The 16,267-nt window shown below is 61.2% G+C and overlaps 4 protein-coding genes across 4 annotated transcripts in view; 1 reads left to right on the plus strand and 3 right to left on the minus strand.

Moving 5' to 3' along the window:
- CDK5RAP3 (CDK5 regulatory subunit associated protein 3) overlaps positions 1-245 on the minus strand; it is a gene marked incomplete in the record, with an annotated part of 3,055 nt that extends 2,810 nt beyond the window's left edge. Inside the window, 2 exon segments of the mRNA XM_021377872.1 lie at positions 65-122; positions 211-245. Coding sequence (XP_021233547.1) covers positions 65-122; positions 211-216 — 64 coding nt within the window.
- On the plus strand, positions 1,053-2,753 carry PRR15L (proline rich 15 like). Its single transcript, XM_021378037.1, has 2 exons — positions 1,053-1,201; positions 1,658-2,753. The coding sequence occupies exon 2, from the start codon at positions 1,671-1,673 to the stop codon at positions 1,959-1,961; it is 291 nt and encodes a 96-aa protein (XP_021233712.1). The 5' UTR covers positions 1,053-1,201; positions 1,658-1,670; the 3' UTR covers positions 1,962-2,753.
- Positions 3,920-6,265, minus strand: PNPO (pyridoxamine 5'-phosphate oxidase). The gene is made up of 7 exons (XM_021378036.1): positions 6,125-6,265; positions 5,926-6,050; positions 5,750-5,849; positions 5,575-5,628; positions 4,867-4,995; positions 4,713-4,783; positions 3,920-4,635 (listed from the first exon to the last, which is right to left on the minus strand). The coding sequence occupies exons 1-7, from the start codon at positions 6,167-6,169 to the stop codon at positions 4,470-4,472; spliced, it is 690 nt and encodes a 229-aa protein (XP_021233711.1). The 5' UTR covers positions 6,170-6,265; the 3' UTR covers positions 3,920-4,469.
- SP2 (Sp2 transcription factor) overlaps positions 6,708-16,267 on the minus strand; it is a 10,007-nt gene continuing 447 nt past the window's right edge. The window contains exons 2-7 of the mRNA XM_021377864.1: positions 12,874-12,949; positions 11,349-12,302; positions 10,483-10,783; positions 8,260-8,434; positions 7,972-8,165; positions 6,708-7,625 (exon numbers count right to left, since the gene is read on the minus strand). Coding sequence (XP_021233539.1) covers positions 7,525-7,625; positions 7,972-8,165; positions 8,260-8,434; positions 10,483-10,783; positions 11,349-12,302; positions 12,874-12,936 — 1,788 coding nt within the window. The 5' untranslated portion in view covers positions 12,937-12,949 and the 3' untranslated portion in view covers positions 6,708-7,524. The remainder of the gene's footprint in view (positions 7,626-7,971; positions 8,166-8,259; positions 8,435-10,482; positions 10,784-11,348; positions 12,303-12,873; positions 12,950-16,267) is intronic.

Consider the following 16,267-nt stretch of genomic DNA (forward strand, 5'->3'; position numbering starts at 1 on the left):
GTGCGGGGCATGAGGAGCTGAGGACCCCCCCACACACACCCCGCAGCCCACCCCAGCGCCGTACCCAGCAGCTTGCCGGTCTGGATGTCGATGGGCACATCCTGATAGTCCCGCGGAGAGGCCTACGGGAGGCGGAGAGGGAACGGTGAGACCCGAGCTGACCTCTCGACCTCTGACCTCTGACCCCTGAGCTCCGGTCCCGCTGCCCACCTGCATCCCTGCCGCCCCGCGCCGCTGGCCGCCGCTTCCGCTTTCCCCCGCCAATCCCCGCCCCCCGCTCCAGCCAATCCCCGCCGCGCACCGTACGGCGCAGCCAATCCAGCCGCTCTCGGCCCGACGGGTCCCGCCCCGCCTCCAATCAGGAGGAGGAGCCTGACGGACTGTGCCACGCGCCGCTCCTTCGATTGGCGGAAAGGAGGCAGCGCTCGACCAATGGGAGAGGGGAACTCTCAGGGGGGCGGGACGCAGCTCCTGCCAGGGGGCGGAGCGGTGTACGCATGCGCGGTGCGGTGCGGTGCGGGAGGTGTGCGGGCTGTGAGCCGTGTCCCGGTGTCGTCTCCGTGAGCGGTGACCTCGTTGTCCACGTCTCCACGAGCCGTGTCCTCACAGAGTCCCCACAGGCTGCGTCCCCACGAGCCACATCCCCATAGGCCACGTCCCCGTGAGCGGTGTCCCCGCAGTGTCCCCGTGAGCCACGTGTGTCCCCTCGGGCCACGTTCTCATGGGCGGTGACCCTGCAGCGTCCCCATAGGCCACGTCCAAGTGATGTCCCCGCAGCCCATGTCCCGGTGGTGTCCCCATGAGCCGTGTCCTCATAGCCCGTATCCCCATGAGCAGTGTCCCTGCGGTGTCCCCATAGGCCGTGACCCCACACCACAGAGGTGACACCGTGACACCCCGCTCCGTGCTGGGCACCGGGAGGATTCCATGGTTCCTTCCAATCCCCCCCTCATTGCGCTCCCGCAGCCCAACAGGACACAGGGGACAGGGGGGGACCTTCCCGGTGCCACCCATAGGGCCCGGCCACCACTTCCCCATCATGAATATTCAGCGCAGCGCTGGCCCGGCCCCGCTGTTTGCTCAAGCAGGAGTGGTTTGCTCTCGGGTTCACCTTGACTCGGAGCAACGGGGCGGCAGCAGGTGCGGGGCCCCGCGCTGTCCCCGGGGTCCCCCAGGCCGCTGAGTGGGGCAGGAGGCGCAGGTACGGCTCACGGTGCTCTCGGTGGGAGCGGGACGGGCTGTGGCTGAATGCCACCTGGCCCTGAGGTGGCACGCAACCCATCGTCCTGGGGGCTTCCCATGGCGACGTCCCCGGTGCTGGGCTCTGTGCGAGGCGGTGGCCTTTCCCCCCGGCCCCGGTAACCCCAAAGCAGCACAGGAGGCACAGGGACAGCGCTCTGCCGGCTGCCAGAGCCGGGCTGGGGGGTGGGATCCGAGCTGCAGGGTCAGCAGAGGCACAGCGTGGGCACAGGGCCGCTGCCCCTGCACCAGGGTGCGGCCTGGAGCGCCGGGAATCCCCTCCCCGCTGGGCTCACCCCTGCCCCCCGCACCGCAGAAAGGGAAACCCGAGGGCTGGGGTGAGCCGTGCCATCTCGCTGCCCCGTGCCACTTCCCCGTTCCCGTTCCTGGCCCCATAACTCTGCCGCCTCCCGCCCAGGTGCCCCGCAGCCATGGCCGAGAGCCACAGCTGGTGGAAGCTGACCTTCCTGCGGAAGCGCAAGTCCATGCCCAAGGTGCTGTACGACAGCCCCGACGTCCACGCCGGCGACGGCCCCGAGGGTTCGGCCGAGGAGGGGACGCCCGACTTCGCCGCCCGCCTGGAGAAGATCGTGGACAAGAGCACCAAGGGGAAGCACGTCAAGGTGTCCAACTCCGGCCGCTTCAAGGAGAAGAAGAAAGTGAGGCCCACGCTGGCCGAGAACCCCGGGCTCTGCGCAGACAGCGAGCGGGAGGAGAAATGAGGCTGGGAGGGGGCACGGGGCCGGCGGGTTGGGGCCCTCCTGCCCCCCCATGGGCCCCCGGCGTTGCCCCGTTGGGATCCCACGACATGATGGAGCAGGGGGGCTCGTCGCAGGGCTGGCTGCCCCCCCCCTCCAATGGCACTTTGTTAGGCAAACAGACTCAGATAGGACTTTATTTAAGGAAAAAGCAAGAATCCTATTTAAACTCAGCCCCGGCGGGCACTGGCCGATGACAAAGGGGGAACGGATGGGGCAGGGCGTGCTGCAGGGCACGGCCCCCCCCACGGCGCGTCCCCTCGCCACGGGGACCCCACGAGCAGCACCGGGCTGGGTCCTGCTGGGATGGGGCACCCCAGGACAAGGCACTCGGGACTCAGCTCGGCTGCGGGACCACTGGAGCCCCCTCGCTGCGCCCTGCCCTGAGCCAACACAGAGGTGACACCCGGGCAAAGCCCTGCTCGTCCCCAAAGCCTGAGGAGCCGCGCAGCCCTCCGTGCTGATCTTTGCACTGCTAGATGCAGCCAACCCTGGCCACAGGATGGGCCACGGCCGAGGAGACCGTCGGGACCTGGGAGGGCTCCGGGCTTCCCAGCAGGAGCTGTGTTCCTGCTCAGGAATCGCTCTTTGCTTCCAAAAAGGGAGAGCTGCTCACAGAGCACGGCGAGGGAGCCGAGGAGGCTGAGCTCGCAGCCCCTCTTTTTGCTGTTTTTATTTTTTTTTTATTTTGGAAGCCGAGCCTTTCGTAAGGTCTTCCAACCGTTCTTTGTGAATAAAGCGAGGCTGGGAAACAAAGGGAGCGTGGTGCCTGCGCGCGGCCAACCCAGGGGGCTGCGGCAACTGGGGCTGCTCCAGGGCTCAGTTCTGAGCTCTTGGTGCAGCTCTGGCTCTGCTGCCAGCGGGGCCCACGGCCACGCAGGGAATCCCCAGCCCCACTGCAGCACAAACACGCCTCAACAGGCGCACCCACGGGCCGGGCACCGCGCCGTGCTGGGGCTGCCCCTGGTGCCAGGTTGGCTGCACGGGGGGCTTGCCCTGCCCGCAGAGCAGGGTGCGGCCGTGTACCTGAAGTCACCAGGAAAAGCAACAGCTCCGTGGCGATCGTAAAAGCTGAACCGTGCCAAGGGCCAGGACCCAAAACCCGCTTCCATGGCACAAAGCCTTTGCCAACACTTCCCAGCAGCCCCCGCCCTCGCTGTTTGCACACCGAAGACGCGGGTTCACAAGGTGCTCTTTGTCCCGTGCTGGCAGCGCCGCAGGGTTCCTGCCCAGAAGGGAAAGGAGGAAGGGGGGCAGCGAGGTGACACCCATCACAGCGGCGTCTGGGCTCCAGCACCACGGGGACACGGAGCATGGGGGGACAAGCAGCTGTGATTGTCACCCGGGCTGACCCACAGAGCAGAACCGGCTCCAGCAGAGCCCCCAGCCCCGTGCTGGGACATCCAAGGACCACCTCCAGGTGCCACCACCCCACCCTAGACCGCTGAGCACCACAGCCAGCGATGAGCGCAGGGAGGGACCAAGGTGACTGCGTGACTCAGTGTGATGGTGGCAGAGGGGCAGATGAGGCTACCAGGGCAGGGGAGCACTTTGGACCGGTGCAACGCAGCCACCCGGCTCAGCCCAGTGCTCCCTGCTGCCACTTTGCCCTGCAAGGCTGCACCCAGTCCCTGGGGTTGCCAGCCCTGGCACCACAGCACGAGGATGCGGGTGGACCCGAGCCACGTGGGGACCCTGCTGCTCCAACAGCCGTGGCCGAGACCCCCTGCTGTCCTGAGAGCCAGTGGCTGAGTGCACAAATGCACAGAGCTGGGAAAGGGTAAAGGTTATCAGGGCCCGGTTTCACTGGATGTGGCCCAAGAGCAGAAGCAGCAGCAGCTGAGCCGGCAGCACCCTCTGCCGGGTAGTGCAGCCAGGCCCAGCTCCACTGGGTAAAGATTAACCCAAACACACTGCGCAGCTCCGCTCCGATCGGACTTTATTGTTTCCACGTACAGGCAGGGAGCAGTGCTGGCACAGACAGGGTGAGGATCGGGGTCCCACAGCCCCACAGAGATGGAACACACAGGTGGCAACACACACACAGCCTGACAAGAACGCTCACAGCAATATCAGAGCCACAATTAAAGAAGTTATTGCACTGACCGAGCAAAAGGCATGATTCTAGCTAGAACACGAGGCATGACTGGACCCAGCAGCAGGGCACAATGAGGGCAGGGGATTCACCAGAGCCTTTCCTGGTGCCCCCACAATCATTCACGTGATTCATTAACACCAGCCCCAAGGGTAATTGCTACTTACATGCTGGCAGGGGGAAGCAGGGGTCCTGGGGACCAACCTGTCTCTGCCTGCTGCAAGCACAACGGGATCCAGGGTTTTCCGGGGCTGATCCAGAGCCCCCCCACCAGCACCACCAGGGAAAGGCAGAGCGAGGTCGCAGCTTCCCCAGGACACAGCGGGGGGACACGTGGTGGATTTGGCACAGGGAATGCTGCCCAGGAACACGCAGCCTCACGGGGAAAGGCGCTCGAACACCCACCCGTCCTCACCCTGATGCGTCATGTGTCCCAGGGGGGTCTCGCCGTCCCGCGGGCGCCGGAAGACGATGCGGTCGTGCAGGCGGTTGGTTTGGCCCTGCCAGAACTCCATCACCTCTGGCTGCAGGATGTAGCCTCCCCTGGGAGAGAAACGAAGGCAATGAGGGGCCCTGCGGGGCGCGGTGGCACCACGGTTCCCCCTCCTGGCATGGCTCACCAGTACGCCGGCTTCGGTACTGTTGTGTCCCTGTACTGCTCCTCCAGCTCCGCGTTCTTCTTCCTCAAATACTGCAGGGAAAGGGAAGGTGTTGAAACGGGGGCAGGATCCTGGTGGCCGGGTTGGGCCCTGCTGGTGTCACCTCCCTGCTCACCTCTCTGTCTGGGATGACGGTGCTCTGTTGGCTGACAACCGCCCCGATCTGGCTGCCCTTAGGGCGGGAGTGGAAGTACTGCTCCGATTCCTCCTCCGACAGCCGCTTCACTGAGCCCTCGATCCGCACCTGCACAGGGCAGGGATAGGTGGGCACGGGCTGCCCGGGGGCCCAGCAGCCCCCCAGGCCCTCGACACGCAGACACCCTCATCCCAGGCCTAGTCTGGGCTCTCTGGGTTCCGTGTTATTAAGACTCGTGGAATTGTTTCAGTTGGAAAGGACCTTTAAAGGTCATCCAGTCCAACGCTGCAATGAACAGGGACCTGCAGCTCAGTCAGGGTGTGCTCAGAGCCTCACCCAGTCTGACCTTGAACATCCCCATGGATGGGCCATCCTCTCTGGGCAGTCTGTACCAGCGCCTCATCACTCTTGCTGTAAAATACTTTTTCCTTATATCCAAGCTAAACCTCCCCTTGCAGTTCGAAACCATTTCCCCTTGTCCTATCCCAACAGGCTCTGCTACCGCATCTGCTCCCTTCTTCCTTACAGCTCCCTTTGCACGGGGCCTGCCCCTTACAGCGGGAATGAAGAACAAGCAGCAGCCAAATCCCACCCGGAGAGCCCAAACCTGAAAGCACGAATCCCAAAATCCCACAGAGCCCGGGGCGGGGGGGAGGGGCTGGCCTCGCCCCAGCACCACGCACACACCTGGCGGTGGAGGGGCTCCCAGTAGAAGACAACAGAAGCGAACGGGTTGGCGTCCTGCAGCATGGGGAGGGGGGGGGGGGGGACAGCAGAGAGCCGTCAGCGGCACACGCAGCTCGGGAGCCCCGGGAACAGCCCCGGGGGATCCCCGCTCCCAGCCCCGCCGCCCCGCGCTCACCAGTTCCCTCCCTTTGCGGCTCTCGTGGTTGGTGAAGAAGCGGAACCCGTCGCGCCCGAAGCCCTTCAGCAGCACCATGCGGGCCGAGGGCCTCCCGTCCCTGCGGCGGCGGGCGGGGAGCGGTCAAGGCCCGGCGGCACGGCCCCCCATCCCCCTCCCCCCCCCCCGGCACTCACCTGCTGCAGGTGGCCAGGCACATGGCGTTGGCCTCGCCCACCGCCGGGCACTGCGCCGCCTCCGTGAACCAGGCCGCGAACTGCTCGATGGGGTGCCGGGAGGCCAGGTGCCGCTCCTCGAAGGCCTGCGGGCACCGGGGCGCTGTGAAGGCCGGGGGGGCCCTGGGCCGAGTCCCCGCCGCCCCCCGCCGCCCTGCACCTCCTCGTCGCTGCGGTAACCCTTCCTCAGCGGCCCCAGGTCCATGGCGACGGCAGCTGAGCAGCGCCGAACCGCGCGGACCCGAACCCCGCGCTCCGCTATCTCCCCGCCCCTCACCGACGAGCCAATAGAGAGCCGCACCGCGGGCGGCACCGCCCACCGAAAAGCCAATAGGAAGCAGCGTTACAGCCGGCTCCGCCCACCGGGCTTAACCCCCCCGCTCGCTGGTGGCGAGCCAATAGGAAGGCGCGCTGTGAGGGCACCGCCCACCGGGCTCATCGCCCGTCAGGGAGCCAATAGGATGCCGCGCTGAGGGAAGCACCGCCTACCGGGCACACCCCAGCCTGGGGGCGGGCAGCGCACAGCGCCCCCACGTGGTGGAGGACTGGGGCACGGGGAGCAGGGGGAGGGCAGCGGGGGGGGGGGTTCGAGGCGGGGAAAGGAGCTGGGCGGCGCGGGGTTTGCCTCTGGCGACCAAATTTATTGAGCAAGAAAAGCTCCCGGCTGCCTCCACACCGGCCAACCGGTTACAGGTAATTAGAACAGATCTGTCACAATCCAGAAAACAACCGTGGGCAGTTAGTTACAACTAAAAAATAAAGTGGATCTGTTTTAATTTAAAAGCTCAAAAATAACAAGCCATATGTTTTGTTTTGTTTTGTTTTTTTTTTAAACGCGGTAAACACGAAAGCAATATAATCTATGATACAATGTACACTATACACAAGTGGGGGTGTGGGGGGAGCGCATAAAGGAGATTAAAGTCCCAAGATTCAAAGGGAAACGCCACGTCACTTGGAAACAGAAAGGGACGAGAAAGAAATTGTCAGAATGAAAAAAAACCTTCATTGCTGGGAAAGAAATGCGGGAGAAAAACGGGAGAGGGGGAGGGCAGGGTCCGAGGAGGGAGCAATTAAATAAAGACGGGAAGAAAAGCACTCACCATACACAGTGTTCGTAATCAGGGGCGGGGAGCGTAAGGCAACGATCTCCATAGAAAAAAAGGGACCTTCCAAAGGGGTTTATATAGATATTTATAACTATTTATAGATTTTAAATATAAAGTAGGAATGTGCTGTGGAGGCGCTCTCGGCCCGCCCGCACCGGAGGGTGCAGCCCCCGCTGTGCCAACCCCTGCGTGCCCGCTGCGCCGGGGCCGCGCCGGGTGCTTCGCCCCACGGCTCCACGAGGGGATCGGCCCCACTGCGAGGGCTGCTTCAGCACGAGGCCCGCACGGTGGCAGGGGACGTCCCCGAGGGCCGTGCTGGAGGGGACACGGCCTCCCTCAGAGGGTTGCCGGGGAGGCTGGAGTGCTGCGAGGGCGGCGGGGTGCCAGGTCGGTGCCCGGCGGCTCCTCACCGCGGCCCCCACGGGGTTTGTTCAAGCGGTGGCTCCCGGCCCTACAAGTTCTTGGTGATCAGGTGGGTTTTATAGTGCTTCGTCAGGTGGTCGCTCCGCATGAAGCGCTTCTGGCACTGCGCGCACTCGAATCGCTTGTCACCTGCAGGGAGAGCAGCAGGCGTCAGGGCCGGGGGACCTCGGGGACACTGTCACACCCACAGCCCCTTAGCACCCACAGTCACGGCTGCAGGGACCTCCCAGGGAGGTGGTGGCATGCCCACGCCAGGTCCCTTCTGCAGCCCCACCTGTCACCACGGTCACCTTGAGAGAGCCCAAAGGTGGCAGAAAGCCCCTCAGCATTCCAATCCCTTCCCTCTACCACACTGCAAGGACAATTGGTGGTGGCCTGAGACCACCCCAGTCCTCGGGGCCTTGCAGGGCACAGGCCACGATTTGGGGGCCGCGCTGGGAGCGAATGGGGGGGGGACACATACGGGGCCACAGACCTGTGTGCGTGCGCGCGTGCCGCTGCAGCTCGTCGCTGCGTGTGAAGCGCTTCCCGCAGAAGACCCAGTTGCAGACAAAAGGACGTTCGCCCGTGTGCAAGCGCACGTGAGCACGCAGCAGTGAGGTCTTGCGGAAGGTCCGCCCGCACTCGGGGATGTGGCAGATGTGCTTCTTCTTCCCTTGGTCCCCCGGCCTGGTGGGGGATGCAACGGGGCAGGTGTGAGCCCTGCGATGGGCACTGACCCCCCCCCGGAGCTGCCCCCCCCTCCCCTCCGCACTCTGCTCACCTCTTCTCCCCGTCCTTGCAGTTGGGGCAGGTGCACGCCATGCGCCGTCGCTTTTCCCCCGGCTGCATCTCTCCAGACAGTGCTTGCTCCATCTGGAGCTGGATCTGGGTCGGGCTCAGGCCACTGATGGTCAGATTGTTGCCAGAGACGTTCTGCACAGTCAGCTGCTGCTGGCCTGGGGAGGGAAACTGGGAGTCAGGTTCTGCCCTGCATGCCCCCACGCCCGAGGGGCTGAGCGTGCCTCCATGCTGCGTGCAATGAAGCCCTGTGGAGGCGGCTGGCCAGGGGAAAGACCACGCGTGCAGGACGGGACGGACCCCAGCCGGGCACCCCGGGTCTCAGCGCCCCAGCCCCACATGCAGCATTGCCACGGCCCCGCCGCTACATGCTGGCCCCAAGTGGGGTTGGTAAGTCCCTTTTTTTTTCTGAATATACTGTGCGGTTTTTCAAAGTTTTTGGTTTGACCCTTCGGGGTGGGGAAATGACCAAAGAGGAAACAAAAAAGAAACTTTGAAAAAACGTGCAATATATTGACCAAAAAAAAAATGGGACTTACCCCGGACCCTAAGGGCCGTTCCACGCTCGGGCGCTCACGGAGGCGGCAGCCTGGGCCTTGCACAGCACCCGGGCAGCCGTGATGGGGGCTGGAAAGAAGAAGACGGGGTCAGCGTCAGCAAGCTCAGGGGGCAGCAGGCAAGGAGAAGGAGGAGGAGGAGAAGGAGGAGTGGGATCTGATGGATGAGCAAAGAGGGGGTCATTGCAGAGAGGGGATACAGGCAGAGCAAAGGTGTCAGAGCAACAATGGGAGGGAAAGTGCTAAGCCTAGGGTCAGGGCAGCTCTCTGACAGCATGGTGATACACGCAGGCCCTTGTGAGGCCAGCACGTCCTTGAGAAAACCAGGCTCAGCCTCCACTCGTGGAGCCAGCAGGTCCTACCAGTCCCCTCACAGCCAGGGTTCAGCACGGCCCGGCCAACCTTGTGGCACGGTGCGGGGAGCGGCGCAGACAGCAGCGCTATCTGCCTGTGCCATCTCCTGACACTCATCACAAAGCAGCAATTAAAAACCCCCTTAAAAGCTACCCCAGTGATGACAGCGGTCCACTGCGGACTACTAAACCACACCGGACCACGTTTTATGCTGACGTCGTTTAGTCGAGCAAGAAAGAACAGCTTCCAACTGCAAAACCCAGTCGGGACTCCTGCTGGTTCTTGCTGGGAGAGAAACCACGGAACGCCAGCAGGTCTTTCTGGATCACAAAGCAGATAAACTTCCCTCAGACCTAACTTCCTCCCCTCGGCTCCCTGCAGTTTGCTAGCGCAAGGAGGACGGAGCTGCCATGGGGACGTGCAGCTCCTGGCAGGAGATGGGAACTGAAGTGTGCTGGGGCTGTCTGTGGCTCACAGGCCTGGGGCTGTGTCTGGTTATTTTCCATTTAGGAAAGACATTTGCTCCACAGAGGAGCTGGGTTAGTTCTGAGGGAGTGGTGATGCCTCATGACAGCCTGCATGCATGAAGGCACCTCTCCTGGTTTGGCTATGGGTAACGCTAGCAGCAGCATCCCATGGGATGCAAGATGCAAGGAGAGGTGTCTCCTGACGACACGCAACTCATCCCTGTGTGCAGCTCACAGCCCCTGCACAGAGCTCAGGAGCAAACAGAGTCAGGCAGGGCCCCCAAGCAAACACATCAGGGGAAATTTGGGTTAGATGCTGGGCAGAAATTTTTCACTCAGAGGGCACTGAGGCCGTGGCACAGCTGCCCAGAGAAGTGGGGATGCCCCATCCTTGAAGGTGCTCCAGGCCAGGCTGGATGGGGCCCTGGGCAGCCTGACCTGCTGGGGTGCCACCAGGCAGGGGAGTTGGAACTAATGATCTTTAAGGTCCCTTCCAACCCAAGCCATTCTATGATTCCACGTCCTGCAGCTCAGCGTGACGTGCAGCCCAATGCTGCAGGTGAGCTGTCTGCGCTAACTGCTGTCCCTGACACAGCCAACGAGCAGAGCAGCCAAAGAGCCACCCCACGAAACACGCAGGGCCTCCTGCAGCGAAGAGAGCTGGGGAAGCTGTTGCCATTTAACACCCAGCAATATCCAGCCTCGGGATACGAGGGATCTGTTTACAAAGCTGCCATATCCCAGCCGCAAAGAGCGCAGCTAGAGGGGGGCTGCCTGTCCTCCACATCCACACCCCCCCTGCCCGCCGCGGCGCAGCACGCAGCCCACCTCCAGCATTGGTGATGGTGACAGGCACGCCCTGGACCTGCACTCCGTTGATGTTGATGGTCTGCATGGCCTGTGCCGCCGCTGCCAGCTGGGCCGCGCTCAAGCTGATGACGCCTCCGGCGGGCGCGATCTTTGGCAGCGGGCGCTCCTTGCGTGCGGTTGGTTTCTTGCTGCTGGACACCGTGCCAGAGTTGCGGGACACGGGGCTGCTGCAAGAGGTGCTGGACGGAGCCACCGTCACGGCTGGGGCTTCCTGGAGCAGCACTGTTTGCAGTTCACCCGACGGTGTTTTGAAGTAGACCTGACAGGAGGGAGAGAAGAAGAATGAGACTGGTTGAAGCCAGCAGGGTAGGGCCCTCTCCACTGCGACAGCTGCCCAGAAATCCAGAAACGTGGGCCTGCAGGAAGCCACAGAGAAGCTGCCCACGCCTCTTAAGACACTGGGCCTCCTGCAGACTGGTCCTGGCCTCACACAGCGGCAAAGGGCTGCTTCGGCTTTGCAGCCTGGTTTCCAAAGGTAACACCAGCAACAGTCCTGCAGCCTGCTCCCCCACCTCCCCCGACTTCTCAAGCTTCTGACAGGCAGGATAATTCCAGCCTGAGCTGGTAGCACAGCGGAGCTTTCAAAAACACAGCGCTCCTAAAAGTCCTGTGAAAAGCAGCAGCCAGGGAGAGGCTTATTAAAGCCCCGATGAGGGAGCAGCTGCACTCCCAATCCTTCTTAGGCATCAGAGAATCCACACAAACGATGCCTGAACCTGATGCCAATGTGGGGATGTGTCTCAAAAAATTCTTCAGCTTTTTGAAGCCCAAGGAAGGGCTTGGAGTAGAACCAGGGCAGAGAGACATCACAGCAGATGATGTACCTGCGTAGGAGTGGGCTCTGTCGTCTGGATCTGGATGTTCTGGGAAGACTTCTGGGGGACGGTGGGGAGCGTGGCCGAGGCGGCCTGGACCACGCGCAGGGCTTGCTGAGGGATCTGCACCACCTGAGACTCCTGCTTGGGCTGCACCACCTGCACCTGCTGCACCACGGCAGGCTGCCCAGAGCCCGGGCTCTGCACGATGAGCAGGTTGTTCCCCGCCTGGATGATGTTCTCCGCCGTCGTCTCTATCAACACTGTCTCCACCTGCTCGGCCACAGCCACGGTGGAGGGCTGGCTGGGTGACATGGCTTTCTTTCGAGTCTTTTTGCCGGGCTTTGAGGGGCTCTCTGCAATGACCTGAGCCTGCGTGCCTGACTCTGAGGTGTTCACCAGGTTGTTCACGGGCAGGGTGAGAGTCACGTTGCTGCCACCGGTTAATTTGACCACGTTGCTTGAGCCCTGCACTGGTGAAGCTCCGCTTTTCTGCGCCGGTGCTGGCTTGATGGGCACGGGCTTGTGAGAAGATGAGGATGGGGTGAGGATGGCCTGATTTGTGCCCGGAATAATTTGGATCTGGTTGGTGAGGTTGGGCTGGACTTGGATGGTCTGTCCCCCCGCGGCCTGGATCTGGGGCACCGCCTGGTACTGGATGTTTGCAGATGAGCGGGTCCCTTTGCTGATGACAGTTGGGTTCTGAATGGCAAAAACCAGCTGCCCCCCGGGGTAGGAGGTGCCAACCTGGGAGCCCTGGATCTGGAAGAGATTCCCTTTCGACGACAGGATCCCGAAGCTGTTCTTACCAGAGCCCAGAGGGAGAGGAGCAGGTTTGATGGGGACAAGTTTGCGAGGCGTTGGCTGAGGAGGGGCAGGAGGAGTCACGGCGGCTTCCACTGCTGGGGGACCAATTTTGCTACATGTTGCTGCGAGGAGGGCGAGCGGAGACGGCTGGGAGTCCTGGGAACCAGGAAGGAGACAGGCACCTCAGAGACAGGGTCTTAAGCCAAACAGGACTGAGATTGAGTCAGAGAGGGAAAGGGTACATGCTATCGAAAGTAACTCAGTCCATGCCAATTAAACACTGCTTATTAAGTGAGCTACTTAATTACCCACATCACGTGTGCCTTTAGCTCACCCCAGTCACACTACTTTTAGCCATCACGATGCTGGCTGCCTTTTAATCCCGTGTCTATGTTCTTACAATCTCCATAAAGCTGCAGACGCCCTTCAAGTCTGCTGCTACTCACACCCATTACACACACCCTGGAGTGTTTCACGCGGTTTTAATCCCAAGACCACCTTGTGAAATCAGTTGCTAACATGACCCAAGAGGTCCTTAAGGAAAACACAGCACTGCCAGGAGCAACAACACTGGCAGGAGTGAGCACCGGAGCTGGGAACGTGTCCAGAGCGCAGCTCCCCAGCCTGTCTTGCAAGCAGAGCTCCTCCTGTAGGGCACGCTGCCGGCAGGCCCACACCTGGGGCACAGCCCCTGGTCCGGGGGGAGCTCACACCGCCCCGCGCTCACCTGGGCAGTGGAGGCGGCCGGCTGCAGGTATTCGCTGGGGCTGACGGCAGCAGTCGCAGCCATGCTGTCACTCGATCTGCAAGGAGGAAGCAGAAAGACAGGAGTGAGGTCGGCAGCGAGAGCGGAGACCACCACTGCTCGGGGCTCTCCCAGATGTGGAACATCGTGTGCCTTCAGCAGGAGCTGGATAAGGGGCTAGAGAAGCCTCACCCTCTCACCACTTTCTCCCCACACCTTCGTTTGACCTTTGCTGGCCACTGAAGGGAAAGGCCAGTAGCAGCGAGTGGCTGACAACAGGGCACAGTGCAGGCAGCTCAAGGGCCTTGCTGCCATCCCTGCACAGCCGTGGGCTGAGGCTGCTGCCCTGCAGAGCCCCACACGAGCCCCTGCCATAGGGGCAGTGGCTTCCAGTCCCCAGCCCACGCCGTCTCCCTGTCGCTTGTTTTTCTGACGTTGGGAATCTCAAAGGACGGAGTTTTGGTACAGACTCCTGTTTTTCCAAGCTGGAAAAACATTGTTTCAATTATCTGGGTATGTTGTTGGTGCTGAATGTTTGCAAGTCATTATGTAATTAAAAGGTCATTTGGGGGAACAGCAAAGCTGCTGGCAGCGGGACCTGGGGAGGCTGAGAAAAGCCACAGGCGAGCCAGGAGAGCGCAGCAGCAGGCAGCACGCCACAGGCAGCGCCGAGCTCAGGGAAAGGAGAAGGGCACAACGACAGCAAGGAGCCCGACAGCTCAAGGGCCTCGAGGATGGCTGGGCTGTGTGGGGCTGGGACATCCTGGGAGCCTCTCCCTGCCCTGTGGCTTTGCTTCCATCCTCAAGGATGTGGAGAGAGCGCACAGCCTCTGCTGCTCAGCACGTCTGCTGCCCTGAGTGCAGCTCGGCATGCCAGCACAGCAGCGACAATGGTTTCCTTTCAAAGGCTTCATGCAGCAAAGCCAGGGGCACAGACTCCTAAATCCTCACTATTTGTCACATCTTTTCTTCTAGGCTAGAAAGACATTTCATCCACGACGCATCCTTTGGCAAATCTCCCGCTCACCCCCATCCAGCAGCCACTGAATGGTTCAATAGCTTGATAATATTTGCCTAAAGAAGGTGCCAGGGAAAACTTGTCCAAGCTCAGACTTCCTTTATTACCACTGCTGGCAATGCCCTGACTTCAATGGGGAATTAAGGCCATCTGAGGAATACGAGTGCTTGGGATTTACGTAGGGCATCTCTGAGCTGCAGCCGTGCTGGGCTATGTACAGAGATGCCCAGATCGCTGGAGCAACGAGACGTGCTGGCAGGGCCACAGAGAAAGGGAGACACGAGGCCCTGTGCAGCTCACAATGCACAAAACGAGAGCGGTTGTGTAAGCACTGCAAGAGGCTTTCTGCTGCTCAGCAGGGACTGGGCGAGAACGGTGGCAGGGTGCTGCTTCCTGGACCCCAGCTAGGTGAGATGTGAGGCCAAGCGGGACTGAACGGATCGTGCAGCGAGCGCCTTGCGAGAAAAAACAGGCACAGGGGTTGTTTCACAGCTTGCAAAGGCAGAGAAGTGTTGAGGGAGCATCAACCATGCTCCAGACCCGCTCTGCAGCAAAGGCTGGACAGCAGCACCAGCAGCAAAGGCGAGAGGCGTTGGGTGCTCACAGCCAGAGACGAGGACGCGTTCTTCCTGGAAAGCCAGAAGCTTGCAGGGCTGCCTGAATTCAAGGGCTGCACCCTCCCTTTCTGCAGAATTAGGGCACTGCTGAGGATTAGCAGCCCTGACTACAAATAAGAGCAGCGCTGAGCTGGCCAGAGAGAGACATCAGAGAGATCCCATTAGCCCGCTCAAATAAACACTGGTGATGATGGGGGGGGAGAAGTTTCTTCCTTATACAACCTGTGTCTAGGTCCAGCAGCGACAGTGTCCCACCCTGAAGGTGTGACACAGCACTAACAGCACGCGGCTTAGCTGCCCACGTGTTCACCCAGGTCTCCTCCTCACCAGACCGCATCACAAAGCTGCCATTTGCTCCGAGTTAGGCACGCATTCACGTCCCATGGAGAATTTCAGGCCCTGTTTGCTATCCTGACATCCCCAGGAAGGCCTCAAACAGAAGGGCACTTCCCATTAAGGCAACTCAAGAGCACCAGTTCATAAACTCCAGTTTTTTCTAGCCACTCTCCCATTCGTCCGCTTGTCACAAGTACAGTTCCATATGGAAACCATCTCCAAACAATGGAATCAGTACAACTGGTACGTTTGCACTGAAGCAGCTGCTTTGCTTTGCACAAAAAACTACTTACTTTGGAAACTGTGCCATTACTTTCAATATTCTACCAGAGATGCAGAGAGGAGAAATGGTTTTTCTCCCCATCCACGACAAGCCCAGCTCCTCGGCCAGCAACTCAGAGCCCGGCAGAGTTGGGACAGGAAAGCAAACGCTGGCACTTGCACACAGTCAAACAGCAGCTCCTGAGCCCTCTGGGGATGCTGTGTGTGGTTTAGATAGCGATTTCAAGCCTTATCACGACAGCCTTATCTTTAATTAGCTGGTGTAACAGCACCGCTCCGACAGAGGAAGCACTGCTCCGCTTTGCAGGCAGATAGATAGAGCACAACCTGCCATCCAGGCTTTCCCTGCCCCTCCTGATGGACGTACACAAATCACTGCTGCGCTCGGAGATGGGCACTGACAGCCTGGGCAGCTTTTCCACTGTAACCTGATGCACGGCACCGCGTAACGCAGAGCTGTTCCGAGCACGCCGAAGCTGAAGGACAGCAGCCAAAGCTTCCTCTTTTCGGGAAGAAAACACGAGCCTAACTTTCTGCACCTGGTTCAAGCCAACTTGACAGAGCCCATCAACTCACTGCGGTTTTTTTTAATTAGCTCCTGGAGCGTGAGAATCAATCAGAGGCCCCTAAAAGACATCAGCACTCAGAGTCACGACGGGAATCACAGCCACAGGGAAGAAGTGGCCCCAGCCCCTTCTGCACAGCCACAGCAATGCTGAGCCGTGAGTACTGAGAGTACGGAGCTCAAGCACTGGAAATTAACATCCTGAGAGCAGGAAATCGAGCAGCTTATTGGTAAAACAGCCAGACTTTCCGCTGGTGTTTTGCTTTAATAATTCAGGAGGAGGAATCACTTTGCCTTCTCTGACAGGCACAGACCGCGGGCTGCCCGCAGGATGCGCACGTGAGAACTCGCTCCGAGGGGAACACCGCGTTATCCCGGCGTTACATCGGCGTTATTCCGGTATTCCCCGCCCGCACTGGACGCTCCCAGCCCGGCCAACCCCCCGCGACACGGAGCGGGGCAAAGCGCAGCTCCCGCGGCACACGGGGACCGAGAGACGCCTGGGAGCTCCAACCGCAGAGCCCCCCCCGGGGCGCTGCCCCCCCTGTCCCCGGGGCA

The sequence above is a fragment of the Numida meleagris genome, chromosome 26 (genome assembly GCF_002078875.1).
Source record: "Numida meleagris isolate 19003 breed g44 Domestic line chromosome 26, NumMel1.0, whole genome shotgun sequence".
Classification (NCBI taxonomy): Eukaryota; Metazoa; Chordata; class Aves; order Galliformes; family Numididae; genus Numida; species Numida meleagris.

Coding starts and splice junctions, on each gene's coding strand:
- PRR15L (XM_021378037.1), top strand. CDS start 1,671: ATGGCCGAGAGCCACAGCTGGTGGAAGCTGACCTTCCTGCGGAAGCGC.
- PNPO (XM_021378036.1), bottom strand. CDS start 6,169: ATGGACCTGGGGCCGCTGAGGAAGGGTTACCGCAGCGACGAGGAG. Junction 6,051..6,124: donor GTTACCGCAGCGACGAGGAG/GTGCAGGGCGGC, acceptor CGGTGCCCGCAG/GCCTTCGAGGAGCGGCACCT. Junction 4,636..4,712: donor GTACCGAAGCCGGCGTACTG/GTGAGCCATGCC, acceptor TTTCTCTCCCAG/GGGAGGCTACATCCTGCAGC.